Source organism: Gracilinanus agilis, chromosome 2 (genome assembly GCF_016433145.1).
Source record: "Gracilinanus agilis isolate LMUSP501 chromosome 2, AgileGrace, whole genome shotgun sequence".
NCBI classification, from domain to species: Eukaryota; Metazoa; Chordata; class Mammalia; order Didelphimorphia; family Didelphidae; genus Gracilinanus; species Gracilinanus agilis.
Window position 1 is genome coordinate 62,894,986 of NC_058131.1, and position 21,903 is coordinate 62,916,888.

Sequence of the window (21,903 nt, forward strand, 5' to 3'; positions counted from 1 at the left end):
GGGGTGAGGACCTGCTCCCGGTTCCCAACCGTGCAGCTTCCCGAGCCAGTTCACTTGTTCCGTGGCCTTCCGAACAGGGCTGGGGGTGGGGGGCAGTCAGGGGGTCGGAAAGGTTGGGTGGGGCTGGGCTAGGAGGGAGGGGAAGGTGCAGTCCCCACCACACGCTTCCTCGCCTTGCCCCACCCTGCTCCTTCCTGGCGGGGCTGGGGTTGTAAACTGGGGGATAGGGGGCAGCGCAGTGCGGAGGACCGGGGGTTCGGGCGCTGGCTGGCTGCACAGAAAGAGGAGGTAGTCAGCGACTGGGGTCCGGGAGAGGAACACTTGTCCCAGGGGCGGGGCGGAGCCAAGCCGGGGGTGGGGCTTCCCTGTGACCTTGGTCACTCTCAGCAAAAGAACATCCCCCTTCCCCCCCCTCCCCGGGGGTGGGACAGGATGTCTCTATGGAGACCCGGAGAAACAAGGGATAATAAGGCAGCGCCTCCCGGGCGCATTCCCGCCGAGCTACCGGCAGGGAGCGGAGCACAGGAGCCGCCCGGCCTGTCACTCGGTCCGTCTGTGCTGCAGACGGCAGCTCCTCCCGATCCGCGCGCTGCAGGGACAACCCCAGAGGCGAGGTAGGGGCAGCGAGGGACCGGCCTGGGACGGCCACCGACGCCAGATCCAGGGGTCTCCTAGTCGGTCCCAGGCTGGGGAGGGCCTGGGGTTGGGGGGCTGAACCCGAGGAGCCAGTCCCCGGGCACGTGGGCACCGCCCTGCCTCTGGCAGACCAGGGGAGTAGCACTGCTCAGGCGGTCCTGCTACCTACCCAGCCCGTGCCCACGCTTCCCCTCCTTCGTGGGGGAAGCCCCGGCCAAAGCAGAGGGGTCAGGAGTGGGCATGCATCGACCAGGAAGTAGGGCAATGCCCAAATAGTGACAGGCTGCTGCTGTTGGCATTGCCCCTGGGATGGAGTGGGCAGCCCAGGCTGGAGCGTCAGGGTGGCTGCAGAGCGCTAGCCCCAGGAGGGCCTGGGAACAATGACTGTCCCTCTTCCCGGGGACACATACCACTTCAGGGTTGCCGTTCCCAAGTGCTTCCCCTTCCCCATTCCCAATCTCCTTGGGCTTGGAAGGGGGGCAGGGAAGGGCCTGTCCTACAGCTGATTAATGACTCCAGCTGTCTGCACTGCCATGGAGCCAGTCGAGATGGCCAACTGGGAGTGACCAGCCCCACCCTGTCCCTTTCTCCGTGTCCCCAGACAACCAGGGCTCTTGATTGCAGTGCTCAGCCCCACACTGAGGAGAGGGAGGGTCTCCCAGCTCTGCCTCCTCAGCAACCCTTCTCCCTGCTCCTGTGTCTGCGGCTGGTCAGAGGGCTGCTCATAGGAGAATGAGAGCTGGAGAGGGATGCCAGCTGCCAAGGATGGGGGGCAAGAATCCGGCCCCTTTGTTCACCATCAGCTGGCCAGGGCCTGGGTGGGTGGTTTTTCAGGATTTCAGAGCTGCCTCTCCACCTCGGGTTCCAGCTTCAGGGCAGGCACCTTCCAGCCTGAGAGGGTGTGGCCCTCTGCAGTCTCTGTCCACTTAGGGCATTGGATGCAAGATGCCCGACGTGCCCGCTGTCCCAGCCTTCCACCCCACAGCCCAAGGGTCCCTGGCATCCTGCTCATTGGCTTTCTTTTTCCCTTGGGGGGCCATTGGCTTGTGCCTGGAACTCCAGCAGCAGCTTTACCCCTGGGGTTCTCAGCCTGGCCCCCAATTCACCCAGCCCAGCCCAGCCCAGCCCTGCCCAGCTCAGCCCCCAGCCCAGCCCAGCCCAGCCCAGCAGCATCGAGAACTTCTCCCAGAGCTGCCCAGACACCATCCCTCCCTTAGCAACCATCTCCAAGCAGCACCACCCTCCCTTGGCAACCGTTTCCTAGTAGGACAAACTGTGGCCAGCCTAGGGCCAATCCCCGCCTCCCCCCGCCCACCCCTTATGTTTTTGTTTAATAGTAACAAGGGTGTTCCACCCAAACCAGGGGGATCCACCCTGCTAGAGGCCCAGTAGGGGGCAGCACTGGTCAGGTCTGGAGGGAAGGGCCACAGAGCTTCTCCCATGGGCTCATGCCCTCGCACTCTGCTCTCTACCCCCAAGGCTGGTGACAGTACACAGACCCTACCATGGCACTTTGGCAGGCTGGTGGACTCCCAGCCCCATCCTGCCTGGATAATGCCCAGGCCTCCAAGACCGGGGAGGGGGCAGGCACCAGCACTGACCGGGCAGAGGGGCGCCCTGCCTCGCCTCCTGACCCTCCTTCCCTTCGAGATCACCAGTTGGCCATCACCCTCCCACCCCACCCCAGACTCACTTCGTAGAGCTTTATAGGATTTCATGGCTGCAAAGACCCAGGTGAAGCCCTTCATTTTACAGAGGAGAAAACCGAGAGGCTAAATGATTTACCCCGAGTCAGTGGAGTCACAAATAGCAGACTCGGGATTCTAAATCTAGTGTTTTTTAGGTAAAATTTCATTCGGTCCACTTCAACAAATGTGTTGAAGGCCTTCTCTGCAAACACGGTGCCCAGCGTCAGACACGCATTAGTTCCTGCCTTTAAGAAGGTCACTCTCCTGGGAAGAAGACAAACAAATCCAGAAATAAGTAACTGTACAGGAATTTGTAAAATAGGGTGAGGGCTCTAACCATTCCAGGGCCTTATCTAGCGGACGAAGATACAGTTTTAGGGCACGTGTTTCTTTGTTTTAAATTGACATTTTTGAAATTGAAACTAATTGAAAATTTTAATTATTAAATATGTTACTTTCCCCCTCCCACTTCTGTACCCCCCCCCCCGGGGCAGAGGGAAGGAAAAAAAAACCCAACCCTAATAACAGATCATCACGGGAGATCTGGGGTTCTTAACCTTCTTTCTGCCAGGGACCCTTTTTGGCAGTCAGTCTGCTCAAGTCCAGAATCTCCTCAGGATCAGGTTTTTAAAGACAGGAAATAAAATATGTAGAAAACTTTTTATTGAAATACAGTTATCAAGGGGCGGCTCGGTGGCACAGTGGGTAAAGCACCAGGCCTGGAGTCAGAAGGGCCTGGATTCTAATCTGGCTTTGGATATTTCCTGGCTGTGAGACCCTGGGCAAGTCATTTAACCCAGTTTGCCTAGCCCTTGCCCTTCTGTCTTAGAGTTGTAACTAAGACAGAAAGTAAGGGTTAGGAAAAAAGAAGGAATTACAGTTACCTAAGTATTTTTTTTTTTAAGTTCATGAATCACACATACATCAGGATGCCTGATTTAAAGAGCTGAAGTTCAGGAGGGAATGTATTCCTAGGCAGGGGGCACAGCTTGAGTAGAAGCATAAAGGCAAGAGGTAAAACCTTAAGATCAGGAAATAGCCAAGAGCGTGGTGTGGCTGTAATGTTGAAGGTATAAAAAAAGGAGAATAACCTGAAATAAGGCTGGAAAAATCGGCTAGAGGCAGATTGGGAAGACCATTAAATACCAGGCTGAGGAGTGTATATTCTAGAAGCAATAGGGAGCCTCACACAGTTTAGTGTCACCTTCAGTAATACAGAGGCACAGGAGACCACAGGAGACCACGTTGAGTGGCTGTGGTTTACTAGGAAGATGGTCCACGTTCCCAGGGAGATGAGGAGAGAAGTTGGCAGAAATTGGCTTGGGCGATGATTCTCTTCCTGTGATAAGCAATTTGCTAGAGGCAGGACTTGTTGGAGCCAGCTTCCAGAGTGGACAGATCCTTGGCATGAAGTCTCGGGAGCCCCTGGGGCTGGGCAGCTACAGCTAGTCGAACCTTCCATTTAGGAGCTAACTACAAGCTACAATGGGTGATTCATCTTGTCCCTAGAACTCGGTGTTTTCAGGGTCATCTGTAAAGGAGGGGGGCTTGTACTCAAGGATCTCTAATGTCCCTCCTAGCCTGGCATTCTAGGGTCCCTCTCAGCCCTGTTCTAAGGTCTCTCTCAGCTCTGCCATTCTATGGTCTTAGTGTCCTCCCAGCTTTGACATTCTGTGCTCTCAGGTCCCTCTCAGCCCTGATATTCTCTGGTCTGAAGTCCTCCCAGTCCTGGCATTCTCTGCCCTCTCAGACTTGTTCTAAGGTCCCTCCCAGTCCTGGCATTCCCTGTTCTAAGGTCCCTCTCAGTCCTGTTCTAAGGTCCCTCCCAGTCCTGGCATTCCCTGTTCTAAGGTCCCTCCCAGTCCTGGCATTCCCTGTTCTAAGGTCCCTCTCAGCCCTGGCATTCTCTGCCCTCTCAGCCCTTTTCTAAGGTCCCTCTCAGCCCTGGCATTTATGCAATCACAAAACCAGAGCTGGAAGGGACTTGAGGCATCTAGCACGGTCCCCCCATTTTACAGATGAGGAGACTCAGTGAGGCCCAGAGAAATTGACTGACTCACTCGGGAACACACAGATCGGTGGCAAAGCCACAATTCGGGTTGCAGAGTTCTTTCCAGCATTCTATGCTTCTCATGTCCCAAGTCTAAATGCAGTCCTCTGCTCTGGCACTGGTCATCTGCTCCCAGACCCTCCTGCCTGCTGAGGCCGCTGAATGGTTCCTGGGTGCACAGGGGGTGGGCATGTTGCCCCTAGGCCTGGGCCTTAGCTCGACACGCTTGGAAGGGGCCCCAGAGTGAATGTGTGCGATGAATGGCAGGTCAGCATGGCAGGGCACCCTGACGTGGAAGGCTTGGAGGAGAGCTTCCGAAAGTTCGCCATCCATGGGGACACCAAGGCCACGGGACAGGAGATGAACGGCAAGAACTGGGCCAAACTGTGTAAAGACTGCAAAGTTGCTGATGGCAAAAATGTCACGGGCACAGACGTGGACATTGTCTTCTCTAAAGTCAAGTGAGCCTGGGGGCATCCAGAGGGGGTGGGGGGAAGCGAGGAGGGGAAGGGAAAGGTGGATCTGTTCCAGGAAGGGGAGCTAGGGTAGGATTCCTTCCCCTCTCCTTCCTAGCCCAAATCTGGGTCCCAAAAATAAAATGCTAGTACAGGATGGGGAATGGGTTGACAAGTTCCTAAGAAAAGAAAATCTGGAGGTCTTAGTGAACTGCAAGTTCAATATGGGGGCAAACTCAATAGATTGGGTGATTGTAATCCTCCCTATACCAACATTGCCTATTCATTCCCTTAACTCAGCCATCACCCTTTATCCGTGTTATTCCTCCATTATCAACATTTTGCCTACTTCTTCATAACATGGTCCACAAAGCTAATTTGATCTGAAGCTCCACTGAGCTCCAAACGAGGGAATGGGAGCAGACTGGTGGAGAGGCCCCGCCATTGGACCGTGTTGGAAGGAGCAGGAATCTGGTCTACTTCAATTTAGGAAAAATATTGAGAACATTAGAGTGGGTCCAGACAAGACCAGGAAGGACAGTGGGGAGGGAACCATTGAGGTCATGCTCTACTAGGATTGCTCAAGGGAAAGCTTAGCCCTGAGAGGAAAGTAGATATAGGGAATGGGGAACAGGAATCTTCAAGTATTTGAAGGGCTCTCATCTGGTTAGCCACATGGGAGACTGTCAGACCAGCTGGGGAGGTTCAGAGAAAGGTAGAAGGCAGCCCTGCCCTCCAGGAGCTTCCAGTCCAGTGGGGGAGAGCGCCAGGTACAAACAAGAGCTTTTCAGAGTAGCTGAGGGGGAGACTGAGGAGAGGAGACCCCAGCAGCAGCTGGGGAGACCAGGAAAGCCCTCCTCGGCCAGAAGGACTAGACTTGCTCTACTTGACCCCCAAGGGCATGACTAGAAGCCGTGGGTGGAAGGTGAAGCTGAGGCAAGGTTGAGGTTGTTGGGACAGAGAACCATCAGAGTGCGGGGAGTGGGCCGGAGGTGGGAGGTGGCCCGTGGCCAGTGCCCCCTCCCTGAGGGAAAGCCAGACCTCCTCTCAGGATTCTTCTAGCCTTCCAGCTCTGTGGTTACACAGACTTAGCATGCCATGGGCATTGGAGGGCAGGGAGAGCAAGCTACTGGGTGGGAGAGGAAGAGGAGGGCAAGGGTCCATGGTGCCCCCGTGTCCCTATCAGGGGGAAGACTGCCCGGGTCATCAATTATGAGGAGTTTAAGAAGGCCCTGGAGGAGCTGGCTGCAAAGAGATTTAAGGGCAAGGACAAGGAGGAGGCATTTGATGCCATCTGCAAGCTGGTGGCAGGCAAAGAGCCGGCCAACGTGGGCGTCACCGTGAGTGTCCTGCTTGTTTTGAAATGACTTTCTGTGGGCCCCGAGAGGCATCTCCCGTGGCCTGGGGCTGGCGGGTCAGGGAGCGGTCCTGTCCTCTCCCAAACTCCAGGCATGAGGGGAACCCCTCAGGGGTGGGGGGAGATGGGGAGAACTTGGCCTGGGCTTCTGGGGGCCTCGATTCCTCCCTCTCCCACACTGAACACCTCACTTTGATTCTGGGCAGAAAGCCAAAACGGGAGGAGCCGTGGAGCGCTTGACTGATACTAGCAAGTACACCGGCTCCCACAAGGAGCGCTTCGATGAAAGTGGCAAAGGAAAGGGCATCGCAGGGCGGCAGGACATCCTGGATGACAGCGGTTATGTGAGCGCCTACAAGCATGCAGGAACCTATGACTCCAAGGTGAAAAAGTGAGGCCCAGGCAGCCGCCTCCCCCCTACCCGAGGGGCCAGGCCCAGGCCCGAAGGGTACAGGAACGGTGGGGAGGACGGGGACCGACCACCTCCCCCGCCTCGGTGGCTGAGTCCCACCCCAGCAGACCCCATGCTGTCCTGACTTTGTGCCCTGTGCCTTCAATCACCTGCCCAAGTACGGGTGCCCCTTGGGCCTGCCAGGGCTCTCACCCAGGCTCGTCCCGCTGCCCCCTTCTCACGACCCTTCTGGGCAGAGCATGGGCCCAGGCCCTGTAGCAAGGATTCCCACCCTGAAGGGAAACAACTGGCCTGTCTTGCCACCTCCCCCATCCGCTTACCCCATATTTAAACTGCTGACCCTGGACCAGTACCTGCTCTGTACTCAAAACCCAATAAAGAAAGCCTTTTGTACTCACACTGGCCTGGCTCGGAGCCTTGCATGGGTCCAGGAGCTGGCTAGCTGGAGGTGGGCTAGGAGTGTAGTTTGTCTTAAGTGGGACTCTTCCCAAGCTCGGCCGTTCTGGCTTCCCAGTACTTGTGCCCACGCCCCTCTGTCTTCCAACTTCACTTTCTCTCCCCCACTGGTAGCCCTGCCATCTTTGGAAAACAAGAATCCTCGCCTCCTTTGCTCTGGCAAGGGGGGGCCTTTCAGGAGCCCCCAGATCAGATCCCTCTCCTTTTTTTTTTTCTGATTCTTTTTTTTTTTAAACTCTTGTACTTTGGTGTATTGTCTTATAGGTGGAAGAGTGGTAAGGGTGGGCAATGGGGGTCAAGTGACTTGCCCAGGGTCACACAGCTGGGAAGTGGCTGAGGCCGGATTTGAACCTAGGACCTCCCGTCTCTAGGCCCGAGTCTCACTCCACTGAGCTACCCAGCTGCCCCCAAATCCCTCTCCTTTTAACATCTCACGGCTCTATAGAATCTTGTCCATTTGGTGCTGAAAGTCCAAGTAACCACAAGCAATGGAGTGGAACCATCAGCCAGAGACACGGTGGCTCATTTCCTGGTTTGACTGAGCGGGCTCTTGTAAGGGGTAAAAAGGGTTTTGGGGGTTCAATATATTAAAAGATGGTCACCAGAGGATTGAACTATTATCAATCTTCAATTAAGAATAATCTCAAGTCAAAATTGACTTTTATGAAAGTTTATTTACAATTGAGGAGAGAGGAAATAAGAATCTAACCCAGTAGGTAAGTACTACGATCCTCTAATTAATCCAGGTAGATCTAATTAACCCTCAGCCAAGAGTCAGAGGGCCAGAGGCCCAGAGGTGAATGAGGCAAAGCTTCATTCATAGAGTCTCTATTAAGGGGAAGTTCCTTAAGAGAAGTTCAGTCTTTAAACTCACCACGTGGACTTCTAAAGAAGATACTGAAGCAATCTCACCGAGGTCTCAGTGGTCCAGCCAATACTCCTTAATGGACCAGAAGAGCTCCTTCATCAGCCACCCTCTTCACCAGAAGCTCCCAGCTGACTGAGGACCTTCTCCTTTTAAAGGGGTCACTTATGCATCACTTCCTGTGCCTCCCTCCTAATTTGTATGTCCAGTCACAATAGATGATTCTCATAGGCTGCCTAGGGGACAGTCAGTCAATTCTGATTCGTCACTCACTCTAGCACACATGGGTTAGGACGTCCCAGAATTGGAGGTGCTCTCACCTTTGGTGATTAAATCTAAAGATGGGCAGTGTAGACTTAATCTAATTATCAAACTCTCTAACCCCTAGAGCCAAGAAGGCTGGGAGCCACTCAAGGAATCCCAGGGACCAAACACACATGCACCACTCAGGGGCTTCCTGGTTAAGGGCCAGCTCTGTCCTGTCCCCCAGGATGCCAATGATCGAAGCCTACCCAGCAGACGGAACAACTTAAACTTCTCCACCTGGGTCTCATGATTGCAAAGGTCCCTCCCAGCAGTAATTCCAAGAATGGTCCATGGATGGGGCTTTGCATATGGCGGACACCGAATAAAGATTCCTTTAGGCGACCATAAATCCCTGTGGAAAGCTTCACCTAGCCCACAGCAACTTCTTTCTCAACGCAAGCCCCTGTTTGCAGGGAGTCTGGAGCCCAGCAATAAGACATGCTAAGCACTTTATAAAGTGCTTGAAGGTTTGCAAAACACTTCATAAATGTTATCTCATTTTCTCTGAGCAACCCTGTAAAAGAAGCTAGAATTGCTCTGAGACCAATAAATCCATCCTCTTTATTTTACAGCTAAGGAAACTGAGATCAGGGAGTCATTAGTCTGAGACCATGCAGCTAGTTAGAGGTAAAAACCAGGACAGGAAGTTGGGGTTCCTGACTCCCAGGCCAGGAACACCAGACCATCCTCTTTTTTTTCATGCCATATCTTTAAAAATCTGAAGTGGACCATATATTTTAAATAAGTCAGGCACCAGGAAAGGAAGGAAACCAGAATCTATTTAATCTATTGGCCTACTATGGGCCAAGTACTCTGCTAAGCACTTTACAAATATCTCACTTTATCCTCACTTCCACCCCAGGAGGTAAGTGCTATTATTATCATTGTACAATTGAGGAAACTGAGGCAGAGAGACAGTCAATGATTTTCCTAGAGTCACATAGCGAGTAAGTGTTTAAAGTCACATTTGAACTCAGATCTTCCTGAATCCAAGCCCAGTGCTCTATCCACACCTCTCTCCATCCCCAGGAAGTATTTTAAAAACTGTAAGATCTTTGAGTCTGTTCCCTCTGAACTCAGAGGCTGTTTAGCCAGATGCCTGCTCCGGAAATGGATTCCCTTTCAAAGCATCTCTGACAAGCCAGACTTTGCTTGAAGAACTGCAGTGACAGAGAACTCCCTTGTGATGTAGCTCATTCATCTCACCAGCTTCCATCCCCTCTGTGATAAGAGCCTTCTGCTCTTCGACTAAGGGACTAGTTGTGATTTAAGAATAGGTCCACCCCAAAATACTGTCATTCTCCCTTCCCTAATTAGGGAATGGTAATGTGTTGGAAATTCTACCATTAGTAATTCATTCCTTTGGTCATGTTATCTTTTAAACATAAGTTCTATGTGGTAGAGGAGAGGGAATGGGGAGAACACTGCCTCTTCTATCTGTTCCCTCTCTCCTCATTGCCTTTTGATCCAGAAGTACAGGTAAGGTGGTTGTTCCGCCACACACACACACACACACACACACACACACACACACACCCCTTTTATTTTTTTAACCCTTACTTTCCATCTTAGAATCAATACTGTATATTGATTCCAAGGCAGAAGATCAGTGAAGGCTAGACAATGAGGGTTGAGTGACACGTAGTGTCACCCAGCTAGGAAGTGTCTGAGGGCAGATCTGAACTCAGAAACTCCCAACTCCAGACCCGCTGTTCTTTCCGCTGTCCTACCTACCTGCCTACTGTTGCTTCCTCTTAATGGTAAGTCAGCACACCTGGGAGGCCACAGCCCCCTAACTGCCTTTCCTGGCACCTGTCTTTGCTTTGGCTGTTAGTCCTTGTAGCTGAAGGGTTTCCTCATCCGGTACCAGCATCCCACAGGGCGCAGAGAACGGGTCATTGCCCCGAAGCTCTCATTCTCGTCAGCTCTCCTGCACAGCCTCTTCAGACAGTGTAAGTGGGTAGTCAGTGGCTCTCGGGGAGGCAGTCTCCTGTGGGCGCTCAAATGCTTTCATACAAAGACTTTCCAACCATTCCATCCCAGCTAAGCACCCAAAAGCTAAGGCCCGTCAACCCCTTCCCCATTTCCACTTACCCTTCAGGTTCTGGAAGGGGAGGGCCAGAAGGGTTAGAAATCTTCTAGTCCCACCCTACCAGCCATCTAGCCAATGCATAACCAGAAGAGAGTCTTTCTTCCATCCTACCTGAGGAGCGCAGGCATTGGTCTAGTCACCTACTCTGTGCCAGGCTCTGTGCTAAATACTGGCCATACAAAAGATAGGCAAGGAGTAGTCCTGCCCTCGAGAAAGTCACAGTGTAGTGGGAGGAGAAAAGGAGGATGTATGTGTCTGCATGGATTTATCAAAGCCCCACGTGTGGTATGGGAGTGTCTAAGGGAGGCAAAAATAGACATCTCTAGCCTCCTCTTCTTCCCTTTCTCCAAGGGAGAATTTCATTCTTGCCAGAGGCTACCAAAGAGAGGGCATACTGGGCTAGAATTCTATCTGTCTGTTCCCTTGGATGGGCATTGAGGTGGCATAGAGTGTCTGGCCTGGAGTCAGAAAGACTTAAATTCAAATCTGACCTCAGACTTCCTAGCTGTGGGACCCTGGGCAAGTCACTTCATTCTGCCTCAGTTTCCTCATCTATAAAAGGATCTGAAGAAGGAAATGGTAAACCACTTCAGTATCTTTGCCAAGAAAACCCCATGGAAGAAGCATTCTCACAGATCATATGAGAAATGTCCCTAGGCATGGAGAGGGGGAAGGGAGCAGCCCCCTCCGACACACTCCTGCAAGTGTGTCATAGATTTGCCAAAACGGTCCTAGGGGAAGTGGTTTTCAGGTTTAATCTAACTTCTGCTTGCTGTTATTGGGGGAAGTAGGACCCTACACTTTAAAACCTAGGCATGAGCCACCAAATTCCAGTCTATAACATTTAACCAAGAAACTCATTGATCTAAATCTGTAGCAAAATATTTATGTACATATTTATATGTATCAGATATATACATATATATACATATACACATGCACACAAAATATTTATGTACATATTTGTGTATCCGATATATACATATATAGAATATATACACACGATGTATATATCAGATAATATGCATGTGTATATACATATATACAAATATAAATATTTTATACATATAAATTGTAGATAATCTCAGAAGGAAGACACTAAGATTGAGGGGGCCTGGGAAAGGCTCCTTGTAGCAGATGTAACTTTGGCTAAGTCTTGAAGAAAGACAGGAAGCAGAAATAAGGGAAATCATCTTAGTCTTGGAAGTTGCCAGTGAGAATGCCTGGAGACATTAGCTGGAGTGCCTTGTTAGAGGAATAGCAAAGAGAACAATGTCCTTGGAATGTAGAGTACCCAGAGTAGGATGGTATAAGTTCTAAGAAGACTGGTAAGGTGGAAAGGTTATGAAAGCTAAACAGAATAGAAAAACCATTGGAGTTGACCAAATACAAGGGTTAGCAGCATTCTTCATTAGGGTGAGTATCCAGGGAATTTGATTATTTTAAGGATGAACATTAATTGCATACTCCATTACAAAGTACACTACTTTATTCATCAAACCAAAGAAATTAAAACTCATTTTATTCATCAAACTAAAAAAATTAAAATGTATTTTTAAAAAATTAACAACCAAGGGACAACTGGGTAAATCAGTGGATTGAGAGCCAGGCCTGGAGATGGGAGGTCCTATGCTCAGATCTGGCCTCAAACACTTCCCAGCTGTGTGACCCTGGGCAAGTCACTTGACCCCCATTGCTTAGCCCTTATCACTCTTCTGCTTTGGAACCAATACATAGTAATGATTCTAAGACAGAAGGTAAGGATTAAAAAAATTAACAATTAAACTTTACTTTAAAAATATAAACTTAAAAGATGAGATACAAAATACCAGATATTTGCTGTAGAAATAACCAGGGGTATATGAAGTTAAAGCCAATGTTCATGATTTTTCTTTTTAACCATATAATGTTGTTCAGTTGTTTCAGCTATATCAACTCTTCATGACCATTTCCTTCTCCAGCTCATTTTACAGATGAGGAAACTGAGGCAAACAGGGTAAAGTGACTTGTCCACAGTCATACAGCTAGTTAGTGTTTGAGGCTGGATTTGAACTCAGGTCTTCCTGATTCCAGGGCTGTTACTTTATCCACTGCACCAACCTACATACCCATAACCATGTAATAAATGAACCCAAATGGACCAAAACAAGTGTAATAATTAAAATGGGTTTGATAAATAAAATAATTTTTAAAAAGTTGTGGTCACCATTTATAATAATTAAATATTAAGTCATGAAACTGTTAGTAGCTTTATTACAAAGCAATAGTGATAGTAAGAGAGGGAAATGTAGGAAGGAGGTAGAAAATATTGCTTAACTAAAAATACCCTAAGACGAGGTCCATGTGCCTCCAGACTGTGAATATGAATCCGAATGCAAATATTACCAGCCCATGAGAATGTCTCCAGCCAGGCATTTCAGCAACCAAAGACTGATGCAGAAGAAGCTGAGCTGCAAAGAGAAGTCTCTCACACCAAGAAGGCAAGAGTCTCACCCGAGTAAGCATCCCTCTTTAGCCCAAGTCTCCAACAGCAGAAAGCCAAATCTTCACCAGAATCCAAAGTCTGAATCAGGAAGTCAAAATCCAAACCTGAAAAAGAACCTCACTAGAGCTCACACCCATGAGGCAAAAGACCGCACAAGAACCTCACCAGAATTCCAGGGTCCCAGAGGCTCCTGCTTATACACAGTTTTCTCCAGCCATCAGCTCTCCTCATCACATCTCAGGAATCAATCAGAGCCTCCCAATTTGCCTAGCACTGCCTAGGGGAGTGCAATGCCTGTGGTCTTTTCGGGTATGAACTTCTTTTTCTCATAAAAAACTCTTACTAAGTGTTAATGACTACCCCAGTGTGAAAGGTGGGCGACCCCAAGTTCCTGATTAAGTTAGAATAGACAAAGAGAGTTTAAATTCTCTTTCACACAAGTTTTCTGCATGGTCCTCCCATCCTAGAAAATGAGATATCCTTTAACAAGGGTTATGGACTTAAATTTAAATACATTACAATAAACTGAAGAAAGTTATTCTTTTTTTTATTTAACAATTTTTATTTTTTAGAAAAGTTATCATGGTTACATGATTCATGTTCTTACTTTCCCCTTCATACACCCCCCACCTCTCCCCACCCCCATAACTGATGCGCATTTCCACTGATTTTAACATGTGTCCTTGATCAAGACTCATTTCCAAATTGTTGGTGGTTGCATTGGTGTGGTAGTTTCAAGTCTACATCCCAATCATGTCCACCTCAACCCATGTGTTCAAGCAGTTGTTTTTCTTCTATGTTTCCTCTCCTGCAGTTCTTCCTCTGAATGTGGGTAGCGTTCTTTACCATAAATCCCTCAGAATTGTCCTGGGTCATTGTATTGCTGCTGGTACAGAAGTCCATTACATTCGATTTTACCACAGTATATCAGTCTCTGTGTACAATGTTCTTCTGGCTCTGCTCCTTTTACTCTGCATCAATTCCTGGAGGTCTTTCTAGTTCACATGGAATTCCTCCAGTTCATTATTCCTTTGAGCACAATAGTATTCCATCACCCGCATATACCACAATTTGTTCAGCCATTCCCCAATTGAAGGGCATCCCCTCATTTTCCAGTTTTTTGCCACCACAAAAATCGCAACTATAAATATTTTTGTACAAGTCTGTTTATCTATGATCTCTTTGGGGTACAGACCCAACAATGGTATGGCTGGATCAAAGGGCAGGCAATCTTTTATAGCCCTTTGGGCATAGTTCCAAATTGCCATCCAGAATGGTTGAATCAGTTCAAAACTCCACCAGCAATGCATTAATGTCCCAATTTTGCCACATCCCCTCCAGCATTCATTACTCTTCCCTTCTTTCATTTTAGCCAATCTGCTGTTTTGTTTTGATTTGTTTTGTTTTGATTTGCATTTCTCTAATTATTAGAGATTTAGAGCACTTTCTCATGTGCTTATTGATAGTTTTTATTTCTTTATCTAAAAATTGCCTATTCATTTCTCTTGCCCATTTATCGACTGGGGAATGGCTTGATTTTTTATACAATCGATTTAACTCCTTGTATATTTGAGTAATTAGACCCCTGTCAGAGTTTTTCGTTATAAAGATTTTTTCCCAATTTGTTGTTTCCCTTCTGACCTGTTTTCTTGATCTGTCAATTTCTCAGTGAGATATTTCATGTTTCCTTCTATTTTATCAGTCTTTTGACTTTGATTTATTTGTTCTTGTTGTCTTGAGAGATCATTGGCTTCTATTTGCCCAATTCTTGTCTTCAGAGACTGGTTTTCTGCTATATTCTTTTGATTTTCCTTTTCAATTTGGTCTATCCTGTTTTCCAGCTGTTTGATTTTGGTCTCCAATTTGCTTAGCAATTCTTTTGATTTGGGGGCATTTTTTTTCTAATTGCCCAATTCTAGCCTTTAGAGACTGGTTCTCGGCTATAATCTTTTGATTTTCCTTTTGAATCTGGTCTGTTTGGTTCTTCAAGGCTTCCAGCTGGTCATTTCTGGTCTTCAATTTGCTCATCTTCATTTGATTTCTGAGCCTCACTTTCTAATTGCGAAATTCTGCCTTTTAAACTATTAGAGACCTTGTGACCAGTTTTCATTTGGGAAGGTTTGGATATGATTACTTGTTTGTTCTCCTCTGCTATTTGCTCTGTTGTCTGGATTTTTTCTGTGCAAAAGTTGTCGAGTATTAAAGATTTCTTCTTGATCTTTCTCTTCTGGGGTTTTTGTCTCTGGCTTGCCATTGTTAGCCCAGCGCCCTCTCAGCTTTATGCTCATGCCCAGGGTCTGTCTGCGCTCTTTAGGCTTCTGAGGTTTCAGGTCTAGTTGTTCTCGGGGTCAAGCCTCCTGGTGGTCCCCTTGCTTGTTCCTCTGCCAGAAGCTCCTTTAACAGTCTCAGGGCACTGCTTCCACAGTTGTGCACCCCTCCGCTCTGGGTCCCCACCCACGGTCCTCGCCTGTGCTCAGAATCTGCGTCTGCAGCTGCAACCTTGCCTCCACTCAGGGTCTGTGTTCAAAGTCCGCGCATTCTTTAGCCTCTTGGGGTCTTAAGTCTTGCTGCTCTCAGGAACAGGCCCTGGTGGCCCCAGGTAGCTGCCAGTGACTTAATGGGTGCCCCAAACTTGCTCTAAGTCTTTTGCGCTGGCTTTGGCACTGTAGGTGGTATGTGGGGGGAGGGGGTTGCTCAGCTCGTGTTTTAGTAGAGCTGTTTCACCCCTTTATAGCATGGAAATGCCCCGATTCCACGTACCTCCAATGCTGTGCCCTGTTGTGGGGTCCTTTTGTTCTTCTGGATTTGTCTTTATGTCCCCTTGAGGAGTCCTATATGTGTGAGTTAAGAGAGGTCAAGCTGCTGCTTTTTACTCTGCCAACATCTTAATCTGGAACTCTCAAGAAAGTCATTCTTGTTCAATGCAGAGTCATAAACAAGTGAGATGCTATTCAGATATCATTCAACTTACTTTGTTTCCTTGCATGTGCTAGTTTTGAAAAGGCTCCTAACAGGTGAAACTACAAATCCCTGAATAGCTTTGTAAAGGCCAGGAAAATGGAAAAGGCTCTGATTCCTTTAGCTAAACATGCTTCTTCAAAGTAGGGTCCTTGATGCTACTGATATGAATGGAGACATCCCAAACTTTCAGTTTCCAGTTCCTCCTAGGGCTCTTTATATTTTCAGGAAATGGTTCTCACCCAGTTCCTGATATTCCCAGTGCCTCACATGACAGGAATCATTGAGTCTGGGAGTAAAAAGAAGTAATTCTTTTTTGCTCTACTTTGGATCAAAGTGATGTTGGCAAGCAAATGTGCCATCAAAATAAATAGACATTTTTCTCTTCTTAGTTGGAAAAATCACTTTATCTTTCTTTATATATTTTCATGCCATCTTTGAAAATAGCTTGATAATATTCTGGGCAACTTCTCATTCTGATTAAAAAGTTAAACAAGTTTTGTTCCCTGGTCATTACAGTAAGTTGGGAGCTTATGGCAGAAAAGACTGGCACACTCTTACCACTATCTGGAGAAGAGGGTATGAAGAGGGTATCTCATGTAGGGCAAAGATGAACAAAGTTCATGGATAAGGCCTCTAGCTTTTATTTTACTAACAGTATTTTAGTATCTAAGTTGTTAGAGAGAGGGAGGAGATAGAGAGAGGGAGAAGAAGAAAGTAAAAGAGAAAGGAGGAAAATGAACAAAGGAGAGAAAATGAGCAAAGGAAAAGGAAGAAAATGGGAAAGGGAAGGAAGATGAGAGGGAAGAAAGGGAAAGAGAGGAGGAGAGAGAGAAAAGAGAGGGAGAAGGATGGAAGGAAAAGGGGCAGAGGAAAAGAAAAAGGGAGGGAGAGAAAGGTAGAGGGAGAAAGAGAGGGAGAGGAGAGAAAGAAGGAGAGAGAGAAGAAAGGGAGAACATTTATTATGCACTTGCTATGTGCCAGGCATCCATCATGTGCTAGGTATGGAACTACAGAGTAATGGAGGGTTGACCAATGAAGACCCAATCTTGGGAACATGCATTAACATCAAGGAGGAATTAGGAAAGGGTTTTTCTAGAGGGTGGAATTTTAACTGGGACTTGAAGGTAGTCAGGACACAAAGAAGAGGGAGAAGAACATCCTAGACATGGAGGACAACCAGTGAAAATGTCCAGAGCCAAAAGTTAGAGTCTCTTGTTCAAGGAATAGCAAGGAAGCCAGTATCAAAGGAAGGGAGCAAGGTGTAAGAAGCTTGGAAAGGTAAGAGGGGACTTGGTTCTGAAGGGTTTTAAAAACCAAACAGGATTTTAAATTCTATGCTGGAGGTGATAGGGAACTCCTAGAATTTATTGAATAAGGATGGGGGTGGGGATGAGGAATAAGGAAGGATACATGGTCAGACTTGAGTTCGGGAAAGATCAGTTTGACAGCTGAGTGAATGAGACTGGAATGGAGAGGGATTTGTGGCAGGGAGTCTAATCAGGAAACTATTACAGTAGTCTGGATGTGACATAATGAGACCTCACATCTGGATGGTGGCCAAGGCAGAGGAGAGAAATAGGGGTTCTATTCAAAAGCCATTTCAAATGTAGAATTAACAGAAATTGGTAACAGAGTGAGGAGTTGAGGATGACACCTAGGCTATAAGCCTGAGTGACTGGGAAGATGGTGGTCTCAATAATAATTATTAGACAGGAGGGGGCAGAGCCAAGATGTCAGAGTGGCAGCAAGAAAAAACTGAAGTTTAAGAGAGTGCATCCTCTAACCTGAAAACAAAGTCAGCTTTTTAAGATAAAAGTAAAAGTAAAAAAAAAACCAACCTGGGAAAATGAGAAAATAGCAAAAGAAACACCTAACTATAGGAAACTTTTTATGGAGACAAAGAAGAGCAAGGCACAGACTCAATAGGGGAATGTGAGATCAAAGCAGCCCCATGCAAAAATTCAAAGGAAAATGGAAATTGGTCTCAAGTCTCTGGAAGAGCTAAAAAGGAGGATTCAAAAATAAAATAAGAGAGACAGAAGAAAATAGTGAAAAGAAATGAAAGTAATATGAAAAGAAAATAGTTTAAAAAGCAGAATTGGACCAATGGGAAAAGAGGCACAAAAATCCAAGGAGGAAAAAAGCTTCATAAAAAGTAGAATTAACCAAATAGAAAAGAAATAGAAAAGAACCAAATTCAAAAGCTCACAGGAGAAAATCACTTTTAAACGTTAGAATTGGGCAAATAGAAACTGATGACTTCACAAGACATCAAAAAACTGTAAAACAAAATGAAAAGAATGAAAAACTAAAAGAAAATATGAAATATCCTATTGAAAAACCAACTGACATGGAAAATAGATCCAGAAGAGACAATCTAAGACATACTGGACTACCTGAAAGTCATGATAAAAGAAAAGCCTAGACCTCATATTATAAGAAATTATCAAAGAAAATTGTCCTAATATTTTTAACCCATACCTTCCATCTTAGAATCAACATGGTGTATTGGTTCTGTGATAATTAGATTAAGTCTATACTGCCCATCTTTAGATTTAATCACAAAAGGTGAGAGCACCTCCAATTCTGGGAGGTCCTAACCCATATGTGCTAGAGTGAGTGACAAATCAGAATCGACTGACTGCCCCCTAGGTGGTCTATGAGAAGTGTCTATTGTGATTGGACATGCAAATTAGGAAGGAGGCACAGGAAGTAATGCATAAGTGACCCCTTTAAAAGAAGGTCCTCAGTCAGCTGGGAGCTTCTGGTGAAGAGGGTGGCTGATGAAGGAGCTCTTCTGGTTCATGAAGGAGTATTGGCTGGACCACTGAGACCTTGGTGAAACTACTTTAAATATCTTCTTTAGAAGTCCACATGGTGAGTTTAAAAACTGAATCTTCCTGGACTTCTCTCAAGGAACTTCCCCTTAATAGAGACTCTATGAAGTTTTGCTTCATTCACCTCTGGGCCTCTGGCACTCTGACTCTTGGCTGAGGGTTAATTAGATCTACCTGGATTAATTAGAGGATCATAGTAAATTACCTACTGGGTTAGATTCTTATTTCCTTATTTCCTCTCTTCTTAATTATAAATAAACTTCTATAAAAGTCAATTTTGACTTGAAATTATTCTTAACTGAGGATTGATAATAGTTCAATCCTCTGGTGACCATCTTTTAATATATTGAACCCAAAAAACCCCTTCTCCCCCCTTACATTTTTAAGGCAGAAGAGCAGTAAGGGCTAGGCAATGGGGGTTAAGTGACTTGCCCAGGGTCACACAGCTAGGAAATGTTTGAGGCAAGCTTTGACCCTAAGACTTTCCATCTCTAGGCCTGGCTCTCAATCAACTGAGCCACCTAGCTACTCCCCCCCCAATATTCTTGAACAAGAGGACAAAATAGAAATTGAAAGAATCCATAGGTCACCTCCTGCAATAAATTCCCAAATGACAACTCCCAGGAATAATATAGCCAAACTCAAGAGTTCCCTCACCAATGAGAAAATGCTACAAGCAGCCAGAAAGAAATAGTAATAGAGAAATTAGGAAAATGAGATGATTGGATGAAGAAAATATGTTCAGTTTTAGACATGCTGAGTTTAAGATGACTGTAAGACATCCAGCTTGAAATGGCTGATAGCTGACTAGAGATGTAAGCCTGGAAGTCAGGAGGTTCTAGATAAATAGATCTGGGGGTCAATTGCATAGAGATAATCATTGAATTCATGGGAGCTGAAGAGAGCACCAACCAAAATATTATAGAAGAGGTCCCAGGACAGTGGAGGACCTTCACTGTTAGTGGGAAAAAAATCTATTAAAGGAGACAGAGGAGCTTTAAGACAGGCAGGAGAAGAACTAGGTGAGAACAGTGTAATAAAAACTTGAAATTATCAAGGAGAAAAGGGTGACACAGCAAGCATGGGGAAGTGGAGATGATGGTTTTAGTGGAAAAATGGAATAGTTCTGTTTTATGGCAGCCATTGTTTTTGTTCTGAATGCCCATATTGTGGCTGACAGTGATTTCAAAGTTGTCTGTTGGGATCCTACTTTTGGTGCCTAGGACTCCCATCTGATGGCATAAGGGATTCTCCTCCTCAGCTTCCCCTGTCAGAGTATAAACTCTTTAAGAACAATGGTCTAATTTGCTCAAATTTGTGCCCCTGGTGTTTAGCAGGCACATAGAATTTAATACATGCCTTATCCATCCATCTTGGTCATCAGATCTCTCTTTACACTATCTTGCTTGCTGATCTCATTGGCTCTCAAGGGTTTGATGATCATCTCTAAGCATTTGAATCTCAAATCTGCATATAAACCTTAATATTTCTCTTCATCTTTAATCCTGCATTACCAACAAAATATTTCCATCTGGCCATTCATCTTTATTTCTTCTAATGAGCCCTTGTTTCCTCCATAGCTCAACTCAAGCTTTGTGTTACTAAAGCTCTCTCTGTCCAGAGCTGCTAGGGCCTCCCCTTTCCTCCCAGGTTCCCCCTGACTGAAGCTCCAATGGATGAACTTGTCAAGGAGAGAAGCAAGGCCAATGCATGCCTGGGCCAAGGACAGAGATATTGTTACCACTCATTCCCTTGTATTTATTTTGCATATGCCTTATTTATGCACATAGTTTCCCCCAGGAAAATATAAGCTCCTAGAAAGCAGATTTTCATGGTTGTCTTTTAATTTCCAGAACACAGAACAATGTCAGGCACAAAGTAAGTGGTGAATATTTGACAAGTGATAGAAAAGAGTAAATGGGAATCTGGAAAGCTGTACAGAGAGGAATAAGCAGGAAGATTTGACAAACCCACAGCCCACCACCAGAACAACAGAAGATTGAAGGTCAGAGACAGGGAATGGCTTTAGCCCCACAGATAAAGAGAAGAGCTGGGATGTGAACATATCTTCTTACCCTCTCTCCATCTGTCCCCTTTTGAGTATTCCTGGAAGGAAAGAAAACTCTTCTCTGAAGAAAAGTCTGGTATTGCTCTTATGGTTCCCCTAAAGTAATTAGTTAGTATGCTTGGAAATACTCAAAGAAAACACTAAAAACAAGAGATTCTTGGAGGCGGCAGGAAGCCACAAGCTCCTGGCAGGAACAAACCCTGTTTGATATAAACAGGAGCAGAGAGAGGCAGCTCCCTTATTAAGAGAAGGCAAATCCCATGTAGCTACTACTCCAAGGTGGTGTTTAGGAAATCATAAAATCAAAGGGAAGGAAAGGGCCTCTCAGCAGGAAGGTCACCACTCAGGCCTTAAACCAACAGCTCAAGGAGAGCAGTGTGGTCAATACCTAGACCAAAGATATGGAGATATTGCTCTTATTGTCTGACTCTCAAATGTATGAGGGGCATTGAGTACAGTAAAAGCAGCAATGGATTGAGAAATTGAGGCCCTAGGGGTAGATTCCTGCTCTGTTCCTCAGGACCCAACTGACCAAGTGCAAGTCACCTTCTCCAAGCTTGTTTCTCAGGCCTAAAACAAGGAAAGGGTTGGAATGAAGGCTTCTAAGGTCCCTTGCATCCCACATCTACTACAAGACCACCTTTTAGCCAGGAGTCTGGCCTCCCTTGGATTACATGAAAATTCACAGAGAGGAATAAATGGCTACTTCCCAACTTATTTTAGGTTTCCAATAAACCACAGAATCACAAAATTCCAAAGCTGGATGGAACTTCAGAAGCCATCAAGTACAACCCTTATTTGAAGCACAAATTCCTTCTGCAACATACTCAATAAATGGTCATCTAGCCTCTTCCTGAAGCCTTTCACTGGCAATGAACTCATCATGTCCCATGGTAGTCTATTTTTCTTCAGGCCAGCTATAACTAGGAAAGATTTTCCTCAGAAGATCTTACTAAAGTCTCAGTTGCTACAGGTGCCAAATAACCAACCTTTGGCTTTTACCCTTAATCATTCTGGGAACCCAAGTGACATTCCAATTCATCATAAATCCCAAAGCAGTTCATGGATTTATTTATAACTCAAATACATTATATCTGGGGCGCTGTCGTCTTCAATACTTCGATTGCTTTCTTTTCTTCCACAGGCTGATTCAAAGTCATCGAAGCAGGTATGTTTCTAATCCTTCTGAGAGCCTTTCTCTTTGACTTGACTCTGAAAATTAGGGAAATTACAAT

General features: G+C 46.4%; 2 protein-coding genes across 2 annotated transcripts in view; one reads left to right on the plus strand and one right to left on the minus strand.

Annotated features, from left to right (window-relative positions):
• The first annotated feature begins 507 nt into the window (after window positions 1-507).
• On the plus strand, window positions 508-6,997 carry TPPP3 (tubulin polymerization promoting protein family member 3). The gene is made up of 4 exons (XM_044660587.1): window positions 508-614; window positions 4,642-4,835; window positions 6,016-6,169; window positions 6,393-6,997. Exons 2-4 carry the CDS (start codon window positions 4,648-4,650, stop codon window positions 6,579-6,581), a joined length of 531 nt encoding a protein of 176 aa, XP_044516522.1. The 5' UTR covers window positions 508-614; window positions 4,642-4,647; the 3' UTR covers window positions 6,582-6,997.
• A 14,827-nt stretch (window positions 6,998-21,824) lies between these two features.
• Window positions 21,825-21,903, minus strand: part of LRRC36 (leucine rich repeat containing 36) — a 68,499-nt gene continuing 68,420 nt past the window's right edge. Inside the window, exon 15 of the mRNA XM_044660588.1 lies at window positions 21,825-21,880. Within this exon, the coding sequence (XP_044516523.1) occupies window positions 21,825-21,880 (56 nt within the window). The remainder of the gene's footprint in view (window positions 21,881-21,903) is intronic.

What these genes read in the sequence shown, in the direction of transcription:
- TPPP3 (XM_044660587.1), top strand. Translation starts at nt 4,648, where the DNA reads ATGGCAGGGCACCCTGACGTGGAAGGCTTGGAGGAGAGCTTCCGAAAG. An exon ending in ATTGTCTTCTCTAAAGTCAA is followed by an intron (nt 4,836 to 6,015) that starts GTGAGCCTGGGG and finishes TGTCCCTATCAG; the next exon opens with GGGGAAGACTGCCCGGGTCA. An exon ending in CGGCCAACGTGGGCGTCACC is followed by an intron (nt 6,170 to 6,392) that starts GTGAGTGTCCTG and finishes GATTCTGGGCAG; the next exon opens with AAAGCCAAAACGGGAGGAGC.